This window comes from Corvus moneduloides, chromosome 5 (assembly GCF_009650955.1).
Source record: "Corvus moneduloides isolate bCorMon1 chromosome 5, bCorMon1.pri, whole genome shotgun sequence".
Lineage (NCBI taxonomy): Eukaryota > Metazoa > Chordata > Aves > Passeriformes > Corvidae > Corvus > Corvus moneduloides.
Window position 1 is genome coordinate 63,307,872 of NC_045480.1, and position 24,187 is coordinate 63,332,058.

At 37.4% G+C, this 24,187-nt stretch overlaps 1 protein-coding gene across 1 annotated transcript in view; it reads right to left on the reverse strand.

Moving 5' to 3' along the window:
- Positions 1-24,187, reverse strand: part of NAA15 (N-alpha-acetyltransferase 15, NatA auxiliary subunit) — a 37,831-nt gene that overhangs the window by 12,206 nt on the left and 1,438 nt on the right. Inside the window, exons 2-13 of the mRNA XM_032109272.1 lie at positions 12,828-12,912; positions 11,798-11,902; positions 11,011-11,168; positions 8,497-8,631; positions 8,172-8,325; positions 5,706-5,825; positions 4,967-5,062; positions 4,727-4,833; positions 4,230-4,302; positions 3,388-3,557; positions 2,704-2,856; positions 578-706 (exon numbers count right to left, since the gene is read on the reverse strand). Coding sequence (XP_031965163.1) covers positions 578-706; positions 2,704-2,856; positions 3,388-3,557; positions 4,230-4,302; positions 4,727-4,833; positions 4,967-5,062; positions 5,706-5,825; positions 8,172-8,325; positions 8,497-8,631; positions 11,011-11,168; positions 11,798-11,902; positions 12,828-12,912 — 1,485 coding nt within the window. The remainder of the gene's footprint in view (positions 1-577; positions 707-2,703; positions 2,857-3,387; positions 3,558-4,229; positions 4,303-4,726; positions 4,834-4,966; positions 5,063-5,705; positions 5,826-8,171; positions 8,326-8,496; positions 8,632-11,010; positions 11,169-11,797; positions 11,903-12,827; positions 12,913-24,187) is intronic.

Consider the following 24,187-nt stretch of genomic DNA (forward strand, 5'->3'; position numbering starts at 1 on the left):
TTCATCTAAATGTTGTTGTTTACCTCACTATGGATATCTGCATTTAATGTGCAAGTACTCCCCCCCTTTTAAATAAAACTTCTACTTTAAGAAGTCTTTATTTTTGCAACAGCTTCTTTTAAGCTGTAGCCTTTATTTTTTTAAGGAGAAGATAGTAAATATTTTTAGTAATTTTTTAAACATTTATTGTCTACCTCTAAAACAGTGCCTTAACAGTAACTTTAAGGATGGGCTTGTCAGCTCATCCACTTATTTTTGGACTTAAAGTACACATGCTCTTAGTTTGTACCTAAATATCCATTTCCTATGTACACTGCCAAAACTAAGACTATTTTTGACAGTATTCTGCTCTTGTCTGGATCTTCAAGTAACTTTATAAATTCTCTTCATAATATACAGTTTACAATGGCATTTTTCGGAAGAAATGGAACTATATAAACTTGCCAGTAACCAACATGAAATGAAATCTCTCCTGAAGCTACATGAAATGCACCCTTACTGCTCAGAAAAGTAACATATCAGCACAGTAAACTTAAACCAGTGTTTTCCAACCTAAGCAGTTGAGCTGAATACGTACTCTCTCAATTTCATGGCATTTCTTAAGTGCTTCTCCAAATTTGTTCATTGCCTTGTAGGCTTGAGCACATTCTGTCTGAAACCACATGCACTGCATTTCATTCAGGTTCTCTACTGCCGAGGTTCCTTCCTAAAATCAAAAACAGCATTATACAAAAAAATAAATCTCATTGGATTTGTCAGCTGCTATTTCTTTTATCTTTGCCTAATTAAAAGCATAAATAAAGCAAATGAATGCTAAATCTCAGAACTGGAGTCTAGAAAGCTGGAAATGCCACAGTTAAGATCAACTTGCTTTGTTCATTAATTAAAACAAATACAAAAATCTTTGTTACACCTATTGGAAGAGTCAGAAAGACACAATGAAGAGCCAGGCAGTGGTCATTTCACTGTGACAGTTCATCTTTAGGTTAGGAGAGACCTTCATTCAGCGTTTTTAATACGGTGTGCACACAACACATTGCAGCATGGAAAAGATGGCAGAAAAGTTCTAGTCCATGGCAAGACACTGACACCTGCAAGAAATCCTGCAGGATTTTTTTTTCCCCTCAATTAAAACTGCTATTTGTATCTCCCAGAGAACTGCTGATTAAGTATCCTCACAGTAGTAGTAGATGATTATTTCCAACGCAATTGGTCCTAGAGAGGAGTAGCAAGGCAAAAGGAATACTGTTAACTTTGACACCTTCTGGTTCAAAAAGGGGGCTTACAGTTGTCTTTCAAATCTGGTATTTATATATATTTGCACAGATCCATAAGAACATAGCAATGAAAGAGGCAGTATTCAAAACAGCCTGATTTAGGCAACTAAAAACAAAATGTCATTTCCATTTTTATTACGCTTAATCTAGGTCTTCTCTAATTACTGTTTTTTAATTAAGAAGCCTGTATTTCAGCACTAGACAAAAGATCAAATGGAGATAAGATTCTAAAGAGCAACATCATGAAATTATATTTTTCAAGTTCAGTTTTGGGTAACTGGTACGCTTCCTTTTTAGCATCATCTTAGAGCTGCTTAAGGCATTGAGGGAGGTCAAATTAACCTAAATTCATAGTGGGTTTGCATCAAAACCCCCACATAAAGCTACTGAGGATATAAAAAACCAGAACTTCCCCTCCCCTTTTGTCTGCCTGAACATAGCCTTCATTTCACAAGATCCTTCAGATTTCTTTTATAAACACTGTTCCCCCCTCCTCTCTGTTCAACCTACCTTACACTCCAGGTTTCTCCTGCTCTTTAAGAGGGGAGAAAATGGGACAAACAAACAGAAAAGGCTTTGCTTTTGCAGGTAGATCCCAACAGCCTGTTGCCTGTCTCCCACAGACAACACACAAATGACACTGCTAGTATTCCAAAACTATCATTTGACAAATAGTCTGGAGAGACTTCACTGAGCTGTTCTGACTTTCAGTTATGAAAGAATAACATCAAAGAAGCACATTTTAAAAAGTAACTAACCTGTGTGACCATCAAACCTATAAAAATGGGATTACTGCAGCGACAAAAAGTGATGCATGAAATTATGCAATTTCCGTAACACAAAATTTTTCTTCCAGATAACTGGTCATGTGCAAGTACATGGAAAAATAAAAGAAAAAAGGTGCATGCAGCTTTCCATCATCACTGATAAACAAGGACATGGGGATGAAAGTTGGTTCACACAAGTAAGATACCTCACACAGCCTCTCAGCTGTTAGCCACACTAAAATTATGTCCCAAGAGACATCTAAAACTCTCAAACTTACTACCATTAGAAAAAAGATACATGGGCAACTTTACCAGATCTTTCAAGTATCCTACAGAATCAAGATTAAACCCAAAGATTATTGTGCAAAAATTTTCTCAGAAGTTCTCTCTAAAACAGGCATGACATATTTTTCCTACCCAGCAAAAATAACCAAATCCAAGCTTTATAGACTTTTAACTTATTACTATGGAATCATGCTTATCCAAGATTAATTCAAACCCTGCTATGGACTACCATAACTGCAGCAAGCAACCATTGTTGGTCTGAAACAGAACGTAAATATGGTAGTAAAAGTGAGTGCAAAGTTAAAAACAAAAAGTCATTCCACAAGGGATTAGGCCCACATTATTCCAAAGACCTCTAGTTAAGCGCAACAAACCCGCGTAAACTTAGAACACATTTCTTCTGCTTCTTTAATGGAGTTTGCTTTCAACATATATTTTGCACATTTGGAGTTGATAAATCTGTCTGCTGTGTCCAAAGCCTGAGCCTCATCCATCCACCTTGCAGCTTCTTTAATATTTCCAGCATGCTAAAGAGATAGAAATTTAAGTCAGATTCAGTAATTATAAAACATGCACATTTTATCTACTCACTGTTTGATATAATTAGGTTTTTTTAGACTTTTTTTAATAAATAGCTTTCTTCAAAAGCAACAGACCTTTAAAGAAAAAAAGCAGTTAAATACCTTTCCTCATTATGGAATTACTGGTCTTTTAGCGCAGAATGTTTTTCCTGAAAATGCTTAAAGAACCACTTTGGATAATCCCATTCTGATACAGTATCATAGTGCACTTGAGAAATTGTTTTAAGCAGCTAAAAAACCAGGGGGTAAGAACAGATGAAAGACTCCACCTAATTTATCAGTGTGATTCTTATGTACAGCAAAATGTGAATTCTCAGCTTTTGTCCTTTATTGAGTTAAAAACCATCATAGCAGCTTTTTATATGCAGCGGAAAACCCCACCTCAAGTAGCTAAACAATAATACCCTTATCTAGAAACTCACTGAAGTTCCTAACAAACTAATAACCTTTGGTCACTAAGAATAAACCCAAACTTACCTTATAGATTTTTGCCTTCACAAGGAAGAGTTCTATCAAAGTGGGAGTACTTTCTATAGCAGCATTTATATATTCTAGAGCCAGGGATGGCAGTCCAATTCTATCATAATGTTGAGCCAAATAATACTGGACCCAGAGTAAAGTGGTTGGAGGTTCTTCTTTACCATCATCTGGCAGGAGTAAAATGGAAAGCGGTTTTCTGTTCGGTTTATTACTAAAACAACATGCCAGAAGCAGAATGCAATAAATACAGCCACTGAAGTTAATTCTGCCTCTCTATCAGACCTAGGAGAGCTTCCAAACAACTTTAAGCACATACTGCTCCCTTCTCCTTCTGTGGTTTTAAGGAAAAGGAAGTTGGTAGGTCAAAGGGAGTTTCACTTTGTTCCAAGTATTTGCTACGGGCAGTCTGATATGCAAAACCTCCAAGAACACAAAACCTGGTCCCCACCAAAAGCTCCAAAACTACACCTGTCTGTGAAGACTGTGCTATCAGTAGATACTGTTTTTCGTTTGACATTTCTGAAGTTGTAAGATTTGACACAGCTTTCAAACTTCAGTTTCTTGAACAGTGATAAACTCAAGTCCTGAAAATAGCATACTTGAACTCAAAACTGCGAAGAGATGACTAAATTCATGAACCCATGAAAAAAAATTTAGAACAAGTGACTATATTTTGAATACAGACTTTACATTTGACAGTTATGGTTCAGTACTGTGTTAGGGGAAAAGTAGAAAAAAACCCACATCACCTCTGTTTCTTCACTACCTATTTCCCCACCTCTGAATGGACACACAACACCAGGCACTACTCCATGAAGCACAACAGACTCAGCACTCACCATTTGGGTTAAATAACCTGCAGCTTCTTAGAGAGGTTTCATAACCTATCACGAGCTCTTCTATGATTGCCACCTATACATGCAAGACGAGACACAGAAAAAATAATCTGTGGGCCAGATAGTATTTTATTTCAACTTGAGCTACTTGGTGTTAGCCAAACTAGTTATTTTAGTAAGAAGATTCTGCAATATCCTGAATTACATTACATTTGAGAATGTACTCAATCTCACTTCTATTTTTAACAAATTAAGACCAGGCCTCCCTTGGTGAACACTTACACAGCTTAGAATTACTAAATCTTAAGTTTTCTACATTTACCAACTTGGCACATGTATGCCCAATGTACGTACTTCATTTTTTTCCCAGCTATATATATAATATATCAGGCCATCTAAAGCAGTGCTGATGGAGTCAATACTGAAGAAAACCGTTTCCTTCATCTCTTCAATACATCAGTTATGAGGCAGAACATGTAAAAACTGGTTAGAACACTTACCTTCTCCTTATCTTTATATAATGACCTCAAAGTATTGAAGACTGGTGGGCAACCTTTGCTGAAATTCATCCTTAAAAACTTGTCCAGACATTCCTTAAATTTTTCACCTTGAGAGGAAAAAGACCTGTTGATTTTGTTTTACCAGACATTACTCATCAATTGCAGATTGTTTATACTGTTAAATCAGAATCTAAGAAACACAAGTGTTGATCACTACCTGCTCAGCAAAAATGCACTTACCAGACAAAAAGTTTAATGGTAATCTTCTTGGAACTAGTCCCCTTGGGTATTTAGTCCATGCCTCTTCATAGATCTTTAGTCTCTCCATCATATTAGCTGGAAGAGAATTTCACAGTTTACTTTTCCCTTTCTGGCAAGAAGGAAAAGGGGGCAGGGAAAGTGATTTATACCTGACTAAAAAAAAGAAACCAGAATATATAGCAACTAATGGCTATATCCTTCCTAAAGAACAGAATTTCCTCAATCTTATTAAAACTAATGTATTGAATGACTCCAAGGTAGTCAGTATCTGATAATGCCTCTTCCAGCAGTAGCATACTAACTGCTTATCTCCCATCTTAAAAAGAGCTCCTGCCTTGTTGCTGTCTAAAACCTTCAAAGCAGACCATTCAGTTGTATTAGCTACAACGTAAGATTAAGATAACAGAGACAGTAAAGGAAAAATTCAAAATTAAAAGTGTCGTCTAAGAAATAATTCCATTCTTTCAATCACCCACAAATACTATTGCGTTTTTTTATTCTATGATTTTAGTTAAGACAAGGTAACAACAATGCAAGAAATATTTCCAGTCTTTCTTAAGAAACCCCAACATTATGACAGTATGTACACACTATGACTAAAAAGAAATATTTAAATGAGGAATTTTTAAATAATAGTTTTAGTATTTAAAGCAATACAAGCTTTACATGCTTTTATATGCAGAAAAAGCTTATTTACTACAAGATATCAAATCATTACCTGGCTTAAGTGCCTTTTCTAAGCCTTTGTAGTAAGCCCAGTTTTCAGGATTTCTTTCTTGAAGTCCTTTGTAGACTTCAACTGCTTCTTCAAGTCTGCCAAGCTGAAGCAGGAGTTCTCCTGTGTGAAAAACAAGAAGTTTTAAATTAAGGTAACAAGATACTAAAGCAGTGTAACGTTTATCACTCTACAGTAAAAGACTGGATAATCCTTAACTCCATGCAGATTCTAATTTCTTAGAAAAAATGAGCACAGTAGTACTACAAACTAGTTGACAGATGTGCTTTTACTTTGACAATAGCTGCAATTATAGTAAGATTTTACAACTCAGCCCGTAATTCCTGAAACTTACTTGAAAATTTAATGCAAAATGTATGTAGTTTGTTTTTATTTCTCACTTACTGAAGTGACTGGTTACCTTAAGAGCAGTTTTTATTGCAGAAGGCAGTTAAAAGCAGTACATGGTAGCTAATGCATACAGCATCTTGAAAACCAAACTAAAATTGAAGAACTGTAAGAGAATGGTTCTTCAATCTGGTATTTCATGAAACTAACTTCCGTGTTTTTAATCAAGCCATTGATTTGATAAATAAATTCTCAAGATTCTGTAAACAAGTTTCCTTTTAATGATACTTCAATACAAGTTAAAACTGATAAAGATTAGGTCTAACAATTGTATAAACATCTTTGCTAATGCTGGAACTGCAACAGGAGTCAATTTCACAATGGAAAACTGTACTTTACAAAGGTTTGCTACTTACAAATGTTAGGCATGAACAGATAACACAACAGAGGTTAACAGTGCCACTCTAGACTAAGGCAAGATTTTCTTACCCAGTTTCAAGAGGAAAATGCAAATTTACCTTTCTTCTTCCCTATGCCACACAGCTGACATGCAATTTTGTCAACAGATGCTGCTTTCCACAGTTAGAATAACTTGAGGACTACACACAGAATCTAATGCCCAGGAAAACATCAATAGTTCACTCACTGAGAATGACGGAATTGGGAAAATAGACCTTAATTCTTTCTGAGGTGAAAGTTAATTTTTTTTCTATCTAACAGCAGCAAATGCCAATACAATTTTCAGTGTTTGCCAGTTGTACTTCATCCACTGTGGCTTTTGCATGTGTGCTTAAAATTTGTACACACTCATTTATTAGCAGGCTCTCCTGGAGAATACACAGCAACCAAGCCAGACCAAACAACACAATGGGAGCTGTGCCCAAAGAAATTAATCACTTGTGCCCCATTGAAAGCATGCAGACTGCAAAGGGTATTTCTATCCTTTTGTGTGGTAACTTGCTAAGAGGTTTTATGTTTTGGTCTGGCGCTTATTTTTAATGAAGTCCTATTTGAAAAACCTATTTCACTACTAACCTTGGACCTTCAAACACTTAGTATGTCACATAGTACGTCAACGTGAAACACAAAATATGTCAAAAGACCTTTCAGATAAAAAAATAAAGTCACAAAAAACCCACTCCCACCCCAAAAAGTCCGGCTACTATGTTTCAAAAATTATTTGTGATAGCATAGTCTCTATATCCATGACCTTTGATATGCAAACCAAGTCAGATATTCAGCTACCCTGGAGAGTCATCTGCAATCATTTTCCTTGAGGAAGCACCACACCTCCCATAATACAATGACTACTCAATTCCTAGGTTTGTTTTGCATGACAGTGAGATTACTATTAGCAGAAATAGGGAACTAGCTACAACATCTACATGCATATATTAGAGTAAAAGGATTTATTCTCTTTACTTCAAGCAATCATTTAAATAGATTCCAGTGTGGGCCAAGAACAAGCAGTACCTTCAATAGATTGGCAGTTTCACAGAAAGACTGTAAAAGCATCGAGCAGAAGAGGAACAAAGCATGCTTTAAGAAAGTGCACCTGTTAATAGAGCTGTGAGAATGAGCTTGTATCACTCTGCAATTCCCTCTATAGAATATAAGCTGCACTACTGTAGTGATCTGTTATAGTATTATACACCAGGTTTATAATAATACAACAGAAGCCTACACTGGGTTGCCTCACTAAACAATTTCTACACACTGCAAGGGTGACTGAATACATTTAAAAGCCTTCTGCTGTGCCAAAGATGATTCTTCCCTTTCAGGACATGGTATCCTTGTCAGGGCCACTATCAAAGCTGTAACACCACAGGTCTGGGTACACTACTCAGAACTTCAGGACATCAATTTAGGATCTCCTGGCTGAAATGCCTATTAGCTTAAAAGTTTCAGAACAGCATGTCTGTACTTCACTGATGTATTACCAATCTGAGAGAAGAACATGGCAGAGAATGAATAAGCTCCAAGACAAGCAGTCCTTTACAACAGCAAAATTAAATAAATTAACCTAAAACCAAATCAAAGTTCCAAAAGATGGGAAAAGCTGACAGTATGGACATCCCATTGTATGCTATGTGTTTAAATGTATCTTCAGAAAGCGATTACCTTTAGTTTCTTCAACAGCCAGTTTATCACAGATCTGTTTTTCGTAAGTACAAAGATGTTCCAAGGCTTCTTTATACAGCCCTGCTTCCCGGAGGACTTGATTTTGATAGAGCAGCAGTTCACTGTACTCGTAGTCCACCTTGTCAGGTGATGTCTACATAGGAAAGCCAAACACAGGACATAGCTCAGTCTTCTAATTCTAAAATTAGAAGGGATCAAATTCATTTGACTGAAGAAGCTGCATAAAGTTTTCTCATGATGAGAGGAATGTTTTATTTTTGGCTTAAGCAACACTCCATATAGGAATTTCACGTTCTCCTCTTACCTGCTGCGTCTTCCTAAATTCCTCTAAAATTTTTGCTGCCATTTCATAGTCTTCCAGCAGATGGTAAGCAATGGCATAACCAATCCATGATGCTCGCTGTGCAGGTCGAAGCTGAAGCAACTGGTACCTTGTTTCCTGCAAAAAAGTAGCTGCTAATTTTCCTGACTTTACTCTGATACTCTGTAGAATCCATTAGGCAATATTCTGTCTTCAATATTCTAGTATTTAAGGAAGTCACTGCGAAATAGTTTGCTATATGCATTTTATTAACCAGAGAAAGAATAAACTTTGAACTATAATGGTGTTCACTGAATAAAAAAATAAGCCTCCACAAAATGACACATCAAACCAAATCCTGATGAGTCAGACTAATTTTGTTAATGTATGACACACATGCTTTTCCTGTCTTACCACTTATGAACAGAACGTAATTAAGAATACTTGGTTTGAGTTGCAGGAACGCTTACTGGTCTTTCAAATAAACCTTGAAAGTACATATGTATTTAAATCATTAGAACTGTTCTTAGGCAACACAAGTCACGCAAACACATGCCTATCCTTTGGCAAGAGGATAATTACAGCTGGAAAACGCAACAGATTTGCTTGGTATCATGCAGCTTTAATCTGAGGAAAATGCTATTACTTGTTTTGTTACAGACTCCTGAAAGGCATTTTCAAGTAACTTAAAATAAAGGGAAAAAGATACTTCCTATTGAAACAGTCAGAAGTAGGGATTAACAAAGAACTAAAACTAGTTACAGTTGTTTTAACAGAATGATGAGCACTCAAAATATTTTGAAGTAGGAGAGGTTGGAGTTTAAAGCAAAGAAGAAAAACCCAATTAAAACATAACCTTATTCTCAGTTTTGAGAGTAAATTCACATTCTTCAGAAGTCAGCATATGATTAGCCATGAATTACTGACTTCTAAGCATCCTAACATTTAATCCTTAATGCATTCTGTAACCATGTGTTACTTGTATGTGTAGAGATTACAAAATTTGTATTCACATTTATCCAGAGGCAAAGAGAACAGACATTTGCAAACACATTTTAGCACCTACACTGAGTTTTAGCTACCCTGCCTCAGCAAGAGTGGAACCAAATTTCTAGACTACTAATTCGAAAAAAATCAGTGCTTAAGAATTGTCCTGACTCAGGAATAAGTTCTCTGAGGACCTGTGCTAGCTGATGGTTCCACACAGCTTGATACACAGAACTTGCTCTTGGGTATACTAACATTACCCTAATTTGAAAAGGAAATAATACATGAAGAGACCAACTAATGTGTTTTAAACAACATGACTTTAGAGGTGCAAAGGAAACCTAAAAAGATGAAAACTTGACCAAAAAAAATGTAGCTGTCACTCACTAATGCCCAAGTTGGCCAGGAACCAAAATATGATGTTTCATGCAGCACACTGCTTGTTATTACCCACTGCCAAGAGAAACTGGAGGCCACTGATGTAAAGGTGAAGGGATATAGAGCGCAAAGCTACTAAAAAATTTAAACTCCTTTGCCTGAATAAAAGTCATGTTCTGAACACATTGCTGACACTTTACTGTGCCATAAATCAAGTCTCTCCTGATGGGAGAGAATTTGCTGAAAGTCCTTGCAAGGAGTTTAAAAGATAAAGCGAGACAGCTTCTGTAGTTTCAATGCTTCCAGATAGTTGTTTATTAAGTCTTATCAGAGAAACTGAGCCACTAGCGTGACCCAGGTACAGCATGGAAGGAGGAAAAGTAGGAGTGAGAGCGAGAGAGAGCAATTATCAAGATTTACACGGCCTTTTAAAGATATTTTAACCAATAGTTGCTAAAAATGTACATTATTTTTACTTTCTTACCAATTATTCAGTAACACGACTAGGAACTGCGGAATTTTCTATCCAATCAATCCAAACTACTTTTACTGCAGAATATGGAGAGGTAGAAGAAGGAGAAGGAGGTCTAGAGAACAACAACAATCCTCCATTTTGATATTTTTTACCCTTATCTATTTACTATAAAGAGAAGCCTAAAACCTCTAAATTTTCACCCTGTGACAATCTTACATAGTAGTCTATCACCTAATTCACACCACTGTATTTTCTAGTTGTTGTCTGACTGTTGGTAATTTTTTCCAAGGTTTAAAGCTATACCAGTGTTGTCCAGGGGGCTAAAAACCCTTAAAAACAGGCAGAGAAATATTCTCGGCACTCTGGGTTCCTACGCGTTGCCTCTTACCTACGGGAATCCTTTCAAGAAAAGAACAAAACTGGAGAATGCCTACAGATGGATTATACAGCATCAAGAAAAAAAAAAATAAGGCAAGCAATTCTGCACTAAGCTGAAAATTTGACATTAAATCTGTATTTTATAGAAATTGCTCAGTAGCATATCTGCTTTCACTTTCATAAAGTATTGAGTGGCATATAGTTTTAACCCTAACTGTTTTTTTTAAAGTGTCATTAATCAATCTGCCACCTTTGCTGCAGTTCCCTAGAAGATGATTAAATGCAGTATGCATACTTACCCTGTAACCTTCAAGATCCCTCATTTGAATCTGTAGCAGAGAAAGGTCTCTCAAGATTTGAAGATTGTCTTTGTCCCATTTCAGTGCATTTCTATAGCATTTGATAGCTTCATCATACTTCTTGTCTGACCTCTGAAGAAGGCCATAGACATGCCAACCTGGAAAACTCTGTTAAGGCTTCCACTGAATCTGAGCAGGGACAAATGAGCTCCAACACGGCAGTGATAGAATAGCTGCCAACAAGCTCTCAAGCTGTTTTAAAAATGGGCAGGAACACTACAGTTCTTTTCGTCAGAACTTTGCCAGTTATATGTATAGTCTATATAATATGCTTTAAACTTTACTTTTCACATACTGGGGGAGGAAATAAAGCAACAGGGTATCTAAAAACCTTATTAGGCTTACTTGAAAACATTTTTAGGCAACTGAAGTGCTCATAGTCCCTCCATTCCGAGTATACGACAATTTTTCAACAATGTAATGGCAACTACTCATGCTTCCAAAGCAAATGATGTTTAAATGCCCACCATGAGTTTACAGTTGCAGATTAATGATTAAAAAATACTCAATGCATGCCAGAATAATACGTGAGCTAACTGTGACTGCAAGGACTGCAAAACATCTGCCCTTTGGATAGCTTAAGACAAAATATTTATTGGAAATTGAAAACTTTGAACTTCCAGTTTGAAGTTTAAACGGGCTTTTATTGCTACTCTATAAATCGAGTAGTTGCAGAAATCAATCTTTTCTATTCATCAGCAAAAAAGCCCTATTTCAAAAAGGATACAGACATGACTTTTCAAGTCATTCCTTAGGCCTCTGCGCACAAGTTCATAAGCTTCCTCTTTCTTCCCTAGACAGTTCAATGTTAGTCCTTTCATTGCCAAGGTTTCTAAAAAAGAAAAAAAAAAAAGACTAAATAAGTATCAGTTTTTCGTTTTCATGGGTTTTAAGCTCCATATAGCAACCCTAAACATAGAATAAATGCAAATTTAGATTCAGTTATCACTCTCAAGATTTCACATTCTTTTCTCACATGGAAAGCTCTACTGTCAGATTATTCACTTAAGTATATCATACACAGCAATAAACCTTTTATATTACTTCCATCAAAATATGAAGTAATGTTTTATCTTAAAGGGCAGTAAAATCTGTCTGCTCTACAAACATTGAGATTTTTCTTTTTAACTACTCAATTATCTATTCACAACTCTGGTATTTCCACACATCTACCCATATCAAATTAGTTGCAAAAAACCCACAAAGCATTTCTGAACAGTGCAAAGAGACTTTCAACTCAGTATTAAGAGCTGACTAAAAATACAGCAAAGGAACAAACACCTTTTTCTTCTTTTAAAATAAGACTGTTCCTTCAGAAAAATAGCAGGCCACAGAGCTGACAGAGTACTGAACAATATTCAGCCTCTTCCTTTTGTTTTTCACTTTTATCTGAGGGAATCTCAATTTTCCAGGAAAAGTGATTTAACTAATGCATAGGAAATTATTAGGAAATAATAGTGTATTATATTAGGAAATAATATGTATTTACATACGTATATATGTAAATATATTGTTGTATTAGGAAACTTGCACCATGAATCTTAGACTTGAAGGATAAAGAATGGGAAGCCATGACTACTGGTAAGATCAGTCTTTAAAATGACCAATCTTATCAACAGTAAGTGCCTAATACGGAGGTTTCTGGATGCTCTTACTGCTTTATGGGCAAAAAGTTAGCAGTGAAGTGGTATAAAACATATAATTACTCTACTGTAAAGTACAGGGAAAAAGAGACCACATGCCATTTGAAAACTTACCTCCATGTTCTGCAAATTTGGGATTGGAAAGGATCTGTTTACAGAACTTCAACCCATTTCTATACTGCTTATGTTCATAACACCTCTGTTGAAGAACAAAATAAGTTTATTCAAAAAATTTAGATGAAAGTATTTATGCACACTTGAAATTAAGCATCAGTGCAGCTACGGATTTTAGAAAACGTACTAATATTTTAATGAACCCTGTTTATTGAGCTTCCTGTGTTTAAAAATTTTTTACATTGCCAGAAAAAAAAAATATGTTAGCAACACCACAAGTCTAAAAGTGTAACTACAGACATATTATCATACAGCAGATTCTCAGGTAAGACACCACAGGATGCTTAAGTGCCTAAAGAGATTCAACTCTCCCTTAACACAAAAGCAAACCTTACGTCATAACATGGTAAACATTGAACCCATTTGGCCAATTATCCTGTACAGTAAGCCCACAAGACAACCTCCAACAACCATACAAGCTGGAAAGACATTTAAATCATTGCAACATGGCTTACACTACCTCTGAAAGCAACCTCTTATGATCAATTTGATTACCACATATATCTCATATATCCAAACCTTCAAAACTAGTATACAGTAACATTATCTTGCCATACTGGAAATTTAAACATTCCTCTACAGTTTTCTTAGTCCAACTCTTGGAAACACCAACAATAAACTTCAAAGGTATAAAAAAATGGTAAAACAATAAGTGCATGTATTATTTTCTAGTACTGAAGTCATACAGCTGAAATAATATGACTGCAGACCAAGATGCATCACAAACCACCTATCTTGCTCCCCTTACACTGTCACCACCCTTAGGAGAAAGGGAATTGCTCGCATGCAAAAGGAGAGAGAAGGAAGATGCTCAGAGAGAACAAGCAAGATTTACTCAAAGAGGAACATATCAACAAAAGAATTAGAATGGTTTCAACTTGAACAGACCTTCAAAGACCATCTAGTTCCACCCACCCCCCACCCCCATGGGTAGAAACACCTTTCACTACTCCATGTCATTCAAAGTCACATCCAACCCTGACTTTGAACACTTCCAAAAGACAACCCCCTCTGTCACCAAGGACAGGAAATGTCAGCACTGCAAGCACATAGTAAGAGAATGTTTTTAAGGGTTAGGTAAGAGGAAATCTGTACAGGCAGCTATTTTTTTTCTATTAAACTTGACTGGGTATTACCTAGACCCTCCAGTCATTATCAGCTTTCAAGTAGCTGGCTGAGTCACTACAACCAGCCACTAGTCAGAGCTGACAGGCTTTTTCTTTTTTTTTTTTAAATTGAAACCATCAGACATAATGGTTACCAGCCAGGCCTCCTCCCTGAAAAGTAAAGCTGCCATTTGCCCCCACCCAGGTAGTTGTGCAAGCAGCAGAACCTGTCACAAAAGTGGTGCAGCCACAGGAACTGAAGAACGTGTCTGCAGTGTAGTTAAGGCACTGTCACAAGCAGAAGAGGCACTTAGGGGTTTTGCAGTCTGGCTTTGAGTACAACAGCTAAGATGGTGGCTATGAATGTGAAATCCTATCACTAAATGGTTCCATTTAACGTACTCTAACAACCAGGCTTTCATCTTGAAGTTTAAGCAAGGTCACCCAAGATGGGATATATGCTAGAGACAGGAAATATTTGCACGTAAAATTTTCTAGGGTGATACAAAACTTGTAATGCAAGGTAGTTTGAAACAGAGCAAACTCACCGAATATTGTAACAAATTCCTTCCTTTAGGCTTCACAGAGCAAAGATTTACAAGTTTATATCCGCTTACATCTACAGAAAGGTTCTCATAACCCAGAAATACTCAAATAGAGCCAACAAATTATCAGGAAACAATCTGGATATACTTTTATCTCCAGAATACAGCTGTGTATATAGACACAGCTGTATATATTCCCCAGTGAAGCATCAAAGGTCTCCTTTTACAGGTTATTTCTAGATCAAGACAAGTTGAAATGATTTCCCATATACAATTTCTCCAAGTTTTCAAGTTAATACTTCCAAGCTTATTTCATTCTGTTAATGCAAACATTTCAAATTGTGTTATTTTATGAGTTTTTCTTATTCGTGTATGTGTTCTACATACACGCTCTATGTTTTGACAGTGGAAGGAAGGGAACAAATGAAATTGAGGTCACATTTAGTTCTTCAGAAAAGAAGAGACTATTTCCTCATAGTGGGCCCAACAGCACCACTGAGATTCCCCTGCCTGAAGCTGTGCACATACTTAACTCATTCTCCAGAGAGATTATGCGCTAACAAGCTTAAATTAACGTGTGAATAAGACAGAAGGGAGCCAGGAATGAAGCCTATGCAACCATGGCTAGTACGAACCTCGGTGAACCTGTAGTTTCAAGGAATAGACAATTCAAACAAAAATCTTTTCATAAAAAGGAGACAGAAAATATATACAGAGCCTGCGAAAGAAGATCCTTAAGCAAGTAAGTAGTTTCTGAGTAAGAGAAGAAAAAAGAACCAGCAATTTAAATTTAAAAAAAAAAAAAAAAAATTACAGAAGCAGGTATGGTGTCATGTCAAGTATTCTTGGGACATAAAGATACAGGCTTTCTGGAAACAGGAATTTTATTCATCTGGGTAGTTTGTTTCCTCCCAGAAAATTAGCTTGTCACAGTCATGACCAGAGCTCTGACCCTTACTTTCGGACAGCTGTTCTGCAGAAGTAACAGATTTCTCTGTTCCAGAGATGGCTAGAAGAGCAGAGTTGCCTGCACTAAGCTAAACTCCTGCACATATAAACTTCAAAGCCAGCAGTGAGAGCATGCTTGTGATGCTTGACAGACAAGTACTGCAGCTACAACTTGTGACATCATGCGATGAGAAAACAAAAGCTAAACTTTAAAAGAGTAAGGTTAAGGCTAACGCTCCAGAAGAACAGAATCTGACTCTACAGCAGTACTGAATCTATACACATTTCCTGCCCTTCGAAGTTTTTAATTTAGTAAGTTACCAGATCTTTTAAGACATCTAACAAGCTTTTCTCTGCATGCTGTGGCCAGAATGACAACCTATTCCAAACACACCAAGATTCTTTTCATAACTTTTAACTAATTTTCTGTATTTATAGGAAGGAAATAACATCTGCTTCAATACAATTCTACAAAGAATCAGTAAGATGAGACAGGCGAAGTATGACTCCTTCAAAATCATGCAAGACCATAGGAGGTGACAATTTGCATTTGCATCATTTCCCCCACCACCAAGTGGATTGGAATGCATGGCAATTACTAGACAGACTTACATTGAAATTTTAAGGAACAGAGATGCCCCATATTTTCCAAAATCCCAAGTCTGAGGTGGAAGGAGGGCTTGTATTCTGGTGCCCTCTGAATTGTATTAAGGCATTTGTGCAGACTCAGTCTCTGGCCAGATGCCCCACACATGCACGTGGCTCATTGTGTCAAATGCGAATAAATTCCTCCACATTTCTTCTTTGGTGGCTGCCATGAAGAAAGGTGAAAAGACTCCCACTATTTATAACTTACCTACGTCTAGCCATAAGCTCACAGCTACATGGAGTTTGTTCCCCCCCTGCCCCAGCTTTCCAGTTTTGAATCTTCTCCCATCTACTCTCTAAATCTTGCTGCCAAACCTACAGGTAGTGAGCAGTGACATGGATTCTTGAACAAGGTAACTACAAGGTTGTTATACAAGGGCCATGCTACTGATTACAGTAGCACTAAGAGCTGCTTACAACAGCAGAGATGACTTTTATCCAAACTTAATTCAGCACTATTTTCTTTATATACTGTATGAACAAATGCATTGTCACAAGTGCATTTTAGAGATTTTATATTTTTGAAATGTATACAAGTAGGCTCTCTAATTGTTTGTTACCTATAAGCAGGCAGCATATTTTATCCCTCAAGTAATTCTTCCCTCTCAAGCTAGACATTTTAATGGTCAAATACATGTGTTTCCAACTAACACTAAAGGATAATAGTCAAGTACAGCATTTTGACATGCAAGTATATCCCTCAGCATCAAATACACAGCACACAGCAGCCTGGACTCTGCCATTCGTACATGAAATATTTTGCATATATTCACACCCAGGAGTGCAAATCCTCTTTTATCACAAAGCAGTCTTCACATCCTGCAAGCATTTAATAACTACAGTAAATAATTTAACAGTCATACAGACTTAAATGTGCTATTTTTAAGACATTTTGTAATAACTACACTGCAGACTGAAGTGTCTTGTATATTCAGTAACATCAATAGTTAACATCAGCTCAACAGCTCTAGCTCAGCATAACACCAGGACTTAACCATGAGCCTGACTAGAAGCTTCAGTGAATCTACACTGCCACCAAGTGCAACCCAATCTACAAGAAGAATCACCTCGATCACAACACAAAGTAGAAAACTCCCTTTCAAACAGGGACACTTGAGAAAATACATAGGTACAACCTAGCTGATTCAAGAGTGTTTTAAAACTAATTTGCAGAAGTAAAACAAAACAGAAAGTCTCATAGGAGTCTATCCAGCCTGGATTTTGCAGCTGATTAAAACAGGTGAGAAGCACACCCAAAAGTGTTTAATGAGCAAGATGAAGACAGTCACAGGAGACCAACATAAAGGAGAAACTGCCTTTTATCTTCCCACCTGAAAGCATGCAAGACTAGATATTTTTCCTCAAGAGCAATTACCAAAGCAAAGAAGATACCATCAACTCCTCAAGCTCACAAGTGGGAGCACTGGGGCATTATTGACTGCTTTCTTTTTATTCTTACTTGAATCAGCACAACTGATTATAAGAAAGAGCAGTTTGAGAATAAAATTGATACAGCAGACCCAGGTGGGTGGGATCACACAATTGTTATGCCCTTTGAACAGGAACCAAAAACAGTGTGCAATTTCTATTAAAGAGAGAATTTTACAAAAAACAGTATGAAGTACTTTTAACTGTTTTCTCTTCTAAGACTCTGTGTTTTACCAGGTCACACTTTTTACTACAACCTAACACCCCACATCTGCAAATTAACTGAAGTAAAATGAATGCAAACTACCTAATGCCCTAATACTTAAAAACAACCAACCCAAACCAACCAAACCAAAAGCCCCACCAAAACCCCCACAGGAAATCACTTCTCACCCACAGTAATGCTGTAAAAGCAAGCATCCTAACTTAGTCAATGCTGTGACAGACTAGCTGAAGAATATAATTTTCTTCACCAAATGAGTGCCAAAATTGGAATTAAACCCCAAAAGACAGCAGAGCTGCAAACTGAACTTCTCATTGGTAGTTCACTGTATTCAGCCCCTCTCCCTCAGCAAGTGACATAGCCAGTGTCATCATCAGAGGAAATATATTGCAGACTATACCCTATCATATACAAGAGTTACTAGGACAGCTGATCTACACATGGGCACAGGTAAATGTATTACTTGCATCTGCAAGTCCCCAAGAGGAAGTACAATGGAGAATGGACTGCTAAGCCAAAACAATTCACAGATTTGACACTCTGCTAATCCTCTTCCCTAAGGTTCTGAAGCTTGAGCAGATCCATGGTGGACAAGGAGTTAGACTAGATGACCTTTAAAGGTTCCTTCCAACCCAAATTATTCTACAATTCTACAACAAACCCTTTCAACTACAGCAGTGTGCTCTTAGGGGACCCCACAGTTTCCCCCAGTGGCAGTCATGGATGTAGACTTGGGGCATCTGACAGCAATGCTGGCAACTATGATGCTGTGAGACCTATGGCAGTGGGAAGCATTGGAATCCTCGGTCTTTGCATTACCTAAGGTGTGCACTTACAGCACAGGATATGCACGTCTGCCACTCTGACGCCATCTATTTCTTCTGGCATGGTTCAGATGCAGCACTTACAAGATAGTAAATTCAGGTGCCGTGCAGCTCAAGGCTGTTTTCCAGCACACTTCCTCTCTCTACAGGTAGACAAGATCAGGTCAAGTCACTAACATGCACTAATTCAAGCTAAATGTAGTAAAGAAGATTCTGAAAGCATTAGGAGCTACTACTTGCCATGAATTAGTGGGTCTTTTGAGCACTAACCATATCAAACAGCTCAGTAGCTCCAGGCAAAAGATATTCCACCACACCGATTCAATTTCATTACAAACACAAGATGTATAAACCCAAGGACTGAAGAAACCACACAAATCTTACAGCTATGTTAATACTGAAAAACTCTGGAGCAAACTTGCATAATTTTCTGCTGTCAAACTGAAACCAGCTATCCTCTTGCACTGCTCTAAAGTGTTAATTAGTTGAACTGTTGTGTGTAACAAACAGCTTCAGCAATTGCCTGGTTCAACAGATTAAGAAATCCTCCTCTGCACATCACACCTTACCTTTTGGAAGCCACTGATACCTTCATAACTAGCAGTGCTTGGTAGAATACAACCAGAGGAACAGAACAAGTTCCAATTCAAATTAGTTAGGAAGAATGTAAGAAATATGTGTACCTTTTCATTTAATACTAAGGCAGAAAAAATTCTATGCTATGTCTACGCTTTTGAACTGGTCTCATTCCCATATTTAACAAAATTCAGCTGGAAACAGGGGCTGACAAAGAGTTAACTACAGCTCTTTTAGAATACTAGAAATCCTCTTACTGAAGACAGACTTGCTGAAAAACACCCATTATTCAACATCAGTTCTGTTGGCCTGTACTTCCTTACTTTAGTCTCTTCTTGGGCAGAATTATCACGAAGTTGGCCCTGTCTACTAAAATACGTTGACTTCCATCCATGACCCTGGAACCCCTACATTCAGGCTTCACCCCTGAACTCATTAAGAAACTGACTGTACCTCACAAAAGATCCCATGTGCACAGGATATGCTTGGCTTTTAAAGATCATCAACTAAGTGTATCAATTCAAATTCCAAGATCTGGCATATTGGCTGTTCTGGACTTAGACCTGAAGAGTCCATGTATCTCGCAAAATAATCAAGATACATGGAGAGGCTATTGACATTTTCTACCCTTGTATTACACCTAGAGTACTCCTCACCCTTAGCACTGAGGTATGCAAGATGAGGTCTGGTAGCACTGAGTGTTGAGAAGCAGTTAAATGGGTCTATTATATTACAAGGTTCACTGATTCTGTGGTATCACATAAGCAAACAGAAATCCCTGTAACAAGTCTCACTGACCTCACTTTTAAGGGTGGCAATGAATAATTGCTAATTTTCTCTAAATTCCCTATCAGCAAAATCAGAAAACACACAATTCCTTATGCCCAATCCTGTTGCATTGACACAGTGCTGCTGCAGACAAGAGATTTAAACCTGAGACATCCAGAAAAAGTGCAATCATGAAAATCTTATTAAGAAAACCTTTCAAAAACAGCAATAAATGCTGCTTCATCAGATGCTAACCAAAATAAAGGGTAGTACCATATAAATGGAATTAACTCCCCTGCCCCAATTAAAACCACATTGGGTTCAGTTAAGAGTATCTATAGCCACAACAATGTAAGACTGGCTATAATCTTACAACTATGAGGATGTTTCTGTTAATTAGTCTTTTATTTTCACCAGTGAAACAGGTAAAATTATGCTGCTCCTCAAAAATTTACAGCAGTCAATCATGTTTCTACAATTTCTGACAGCCCTGGTGACAAAAAATGGCCTAATTTGGTGAACAGGCTTTAGTAACAGCTGTATTGCTCAAGAGAATCCTCAATGGCATCCTAAAGTCTCAAACACTAATTAATTTTTTTAGCAGGTTTGAGAAACAGTTCTGAAAGACAATTATCAGTGATTCTACTTAAAGCAGCAGATCTATCCTGTACTTCCATTCCAGTATTTCTGCCAAGATACAATTTCTCTTTCTACTACTACTGACCAAGCAGGGTATTCCCCTTGGCAAAGAAAAGTGATTGACATCTCAACAGACAAGCTATTGGAAACGCCTTGCTAGCAATTCCATATTTCAGCTGAGAGACAGTACATGGTAAAATTCCAGTGGTGTGCAGACTTGATTACTGTACAGCCATGCAAATGCAATCACTAGATGGCAAACAAATTGTGCTAATTTATTTGGTTACTGATAAAAGTGAAATCCTGGAAATCAAGTCTTTAATCTTGAATTATGATGACTTAAGAGATTTCCAAGTCTGTCACCTCAGCAATCTTAAAAATCAGCACCTGAATTTCTATGGAGAGAACATTATTTTTAAAGGATTCATGCTGATGGAAGTATTAGTAAAGGAGAAGCACTGGTCTGTCTAGTTTCAAAGTGGAGGGACAGAGAGCACATTCTGGAATGAAGCAACAGGAAGATGGCCCAGCAGGAGGGACTTGGCATATTTACAGCAGAGGCATTTAAGAGAGGTTGTTCAACAGGCTTTTTATCACCAGGAAGTTCCTATATCACTTACTAGAACACTGGTCAAAACCAGCATGGAAAGGAAGACCACCAGCTCAATGACAATGCCCTCAAGCACTGCAATGCTAAGGTAAAAACGACCACATGAAGGTGAAATTCCAATGGCCCTATCCTGCAGCAGACACCCCGGTTACTGGAATGCCCCAGTGGAGCACATAGGTTCTAGCTACGCCCAGTCAAGCCTGCACAGCACCTAAGGAAACTGATAGAAGATGAAAGACGAATAGCCTCCATATGTGATAACGGCCATGGCTAACCCCCAGTCCTGAACAGGGAAACTCTAACCTTCACACAATGTAATATACACCAGCTCAGACCACAAGGCATCTTCTTCCTCAGTACACTACTTCTACAGCACCTAATACAGTTGTGAGCCAGTGAAACTGTTTAAACAAGGACTAAACACACTTACACACCTGCATTGCTTATTTCCAACATAAAAACAACGATGTTTCACTTCTTAAATACTTGGACTTTTTTTCTGTTTGCTAATTAAAGGCTAAGCTGACTACCCATGGTGAGAAATACTTGCACTACCTTAGTCTGCCAGAACATGATGACTCCAAGAACTGCATCCTCTGATGTTTCAAGGGAGTGAAAAACTCTTCCACAAAATATATGTCACCTCTAACAGCTTTGTATTTAATTTTTCTTCAATACTTTTTCAATATATTTAACTTCTACATCCAAAGAAAAGTTAATTGAAGATTATCTTTGGGATTCATGAAATAAAATGAACATCATTGATGAACTGAACCTGCCTGGATACAGCAGACAACTAATTTTGCAAAATGCCAGGAATATTCAAGGAATGTTCATCAGTTATATTTAATTTTAAACAATTAATTAAATAAAATTTAATTAAATAATATTAAAAATAAATTAAAAATTAGTCAATCTTACTTTCTACAACTACTAGTTCTATACTTGAATAGTAAAGGGGGAGGAAATGGAGTAAACTACTTTTTCCATTACTTCATAGTGCATCCAGCCTTCTGTGTACCAAAATGCCAACTTCCCCATTACTGTGTTGTGTTTACTATTCTGCCCTTTCCCCTGTCACCACCTGAATTATTCTCCAGTAATTTCTGGACTGTATGATACTTTTGAACACATTATGTGTGTTCAAAAGTATCATATGGACTCAATTATTTTAAATGTTCAAATGTTGAGATCCACTTTTGCTCTAAATTCCTCAGAATCTCTGAGCAGTAGAACATCTACTTGTAGACCTAACAGCAAATAGTTAAAACTATAAAAACTATATAAGCTAGATACTTTCTTTAAATGGAAGTGCAAGTTTAAGGAGAACGGTGATTGCTAATCCTGTGGGTGGTTTTTTGATTCAAGCTAACCATGCAGATCTCTTTTCCGCTGTCCTGCAGGAACTCTTGAATTGTAAAATGCCTTTCAAACGGAAAAATGTTTCTATCAGAACCTCCACGTACCTGTAAAGTGACTAAAAGAGGTTAGTCTAGTTACAATGTGTTGGAACATGCAAAGGCAAAGTGTACACAGTTCTGAACTCAGAATTTCTCAGGCTAGTGGAAATGCTGGATTGTGAGCAAACCCATACATGAGAAATGTACTGATCATGCAGGACGTTTATTACTAAACAAACAAAAAAACCAAACTCTGAAAGCTACTTATTGCCCTTTGCTAAGCAAAGCTGGGCAGGTTGGTAACATGTGTGTTACACGTATACATCTTAAAAAAAGAAAAAAGAAATTAACCCTCAGGAATTGAAAACACACACAAAACAGATTGAAAAAACCCCAACTTTATGCTTTACTTGCAAAAATAGTTATCTACTTAGCTCCTGTGTTTATTATCTCCATGAAAATAAGCATGGGAATGGGTTTATACATCTGTTAACAGCCTGTGTACCAGTAATTACGTATCTGTAGGGTATGGCATCCTTTCAATAACACTTGGGTCAGTTCCCAAAGCATCTGTTGAAAAAAATATCATCCAGGCATGCTTAACAGGACACATGGCCTGGCTGGGCCAGGAGGCAGCATGGGTCCACCCAGGACCACCTCATTCCTGGCCAGGGGCTCAGAGCTGCACAGACAGACCTCAGCTCCTCCTGCTGCTGTTCAGCCTCCCACGGGACACTACAAGAGGTGGCAGAGGATGAAGTGCTACAGTCTCCAGAAAAGATGGTGTAGAGTGAGGAGAGGCTGCAGGAAGAGAGAGGTGGAATGAAGGCACAGGAGAAGAGAAGTAATTTTTCTTAGGGCCTGCACTTAGGACTTCCTAAAAGATGTCTCACTAATTCAAGTCAAACATGTAACCAAAACTTCACAAAGTAGGGTCATTATCCATAACAAGGCAGACAAGTAGTTCATTAGCAAAATTTTCAGTATGAGGAAAACCTGCTTCGAGCCTTTTCTATTCACCACATGTTATAAAGATACTGCAGCACAGGGCAGTCTTAAATACCAGACTACACATCTGTCATCCCTGTGAGACACAGGAAAAGATCACAATGACACAACTTTTAGTCTATCCAATACATCAAACTCCTCAATTGTTATTAAAGATTTTCAGTTTGAAAAAAAAGTGTACAGAAATCTGCTTGCACTGGGGCACACCTTTTCTAATCTGAATCAAGTTATGAATGCAAGGGTGCTGAGCCAGCACTTTCTCCAAGGACTCTTATTCCTTGTTTGTTCCTGCCCTCCACACAAGTACTCAGACAAATCCAAGCAAAGGGAAAAATTAAAAAAAAACAAACAAAAAACCAACCAAACCCGCTAAGATTTAAACACAGACAAGCTCCTTGATTCAATCTGCCCTGTAATCACACAAACCATCGTCAACGCAAAGGAGGATGGATCACTGAGCATCAAGGCTAGATCTTTCCCAGACCCTAACAAAGCACAACTCATACCAACTCCAAAGCATGACTGAATCTTTCAAAGTAGAAATTAGATTCATAGTTCATTATATTTACTTTTTAAC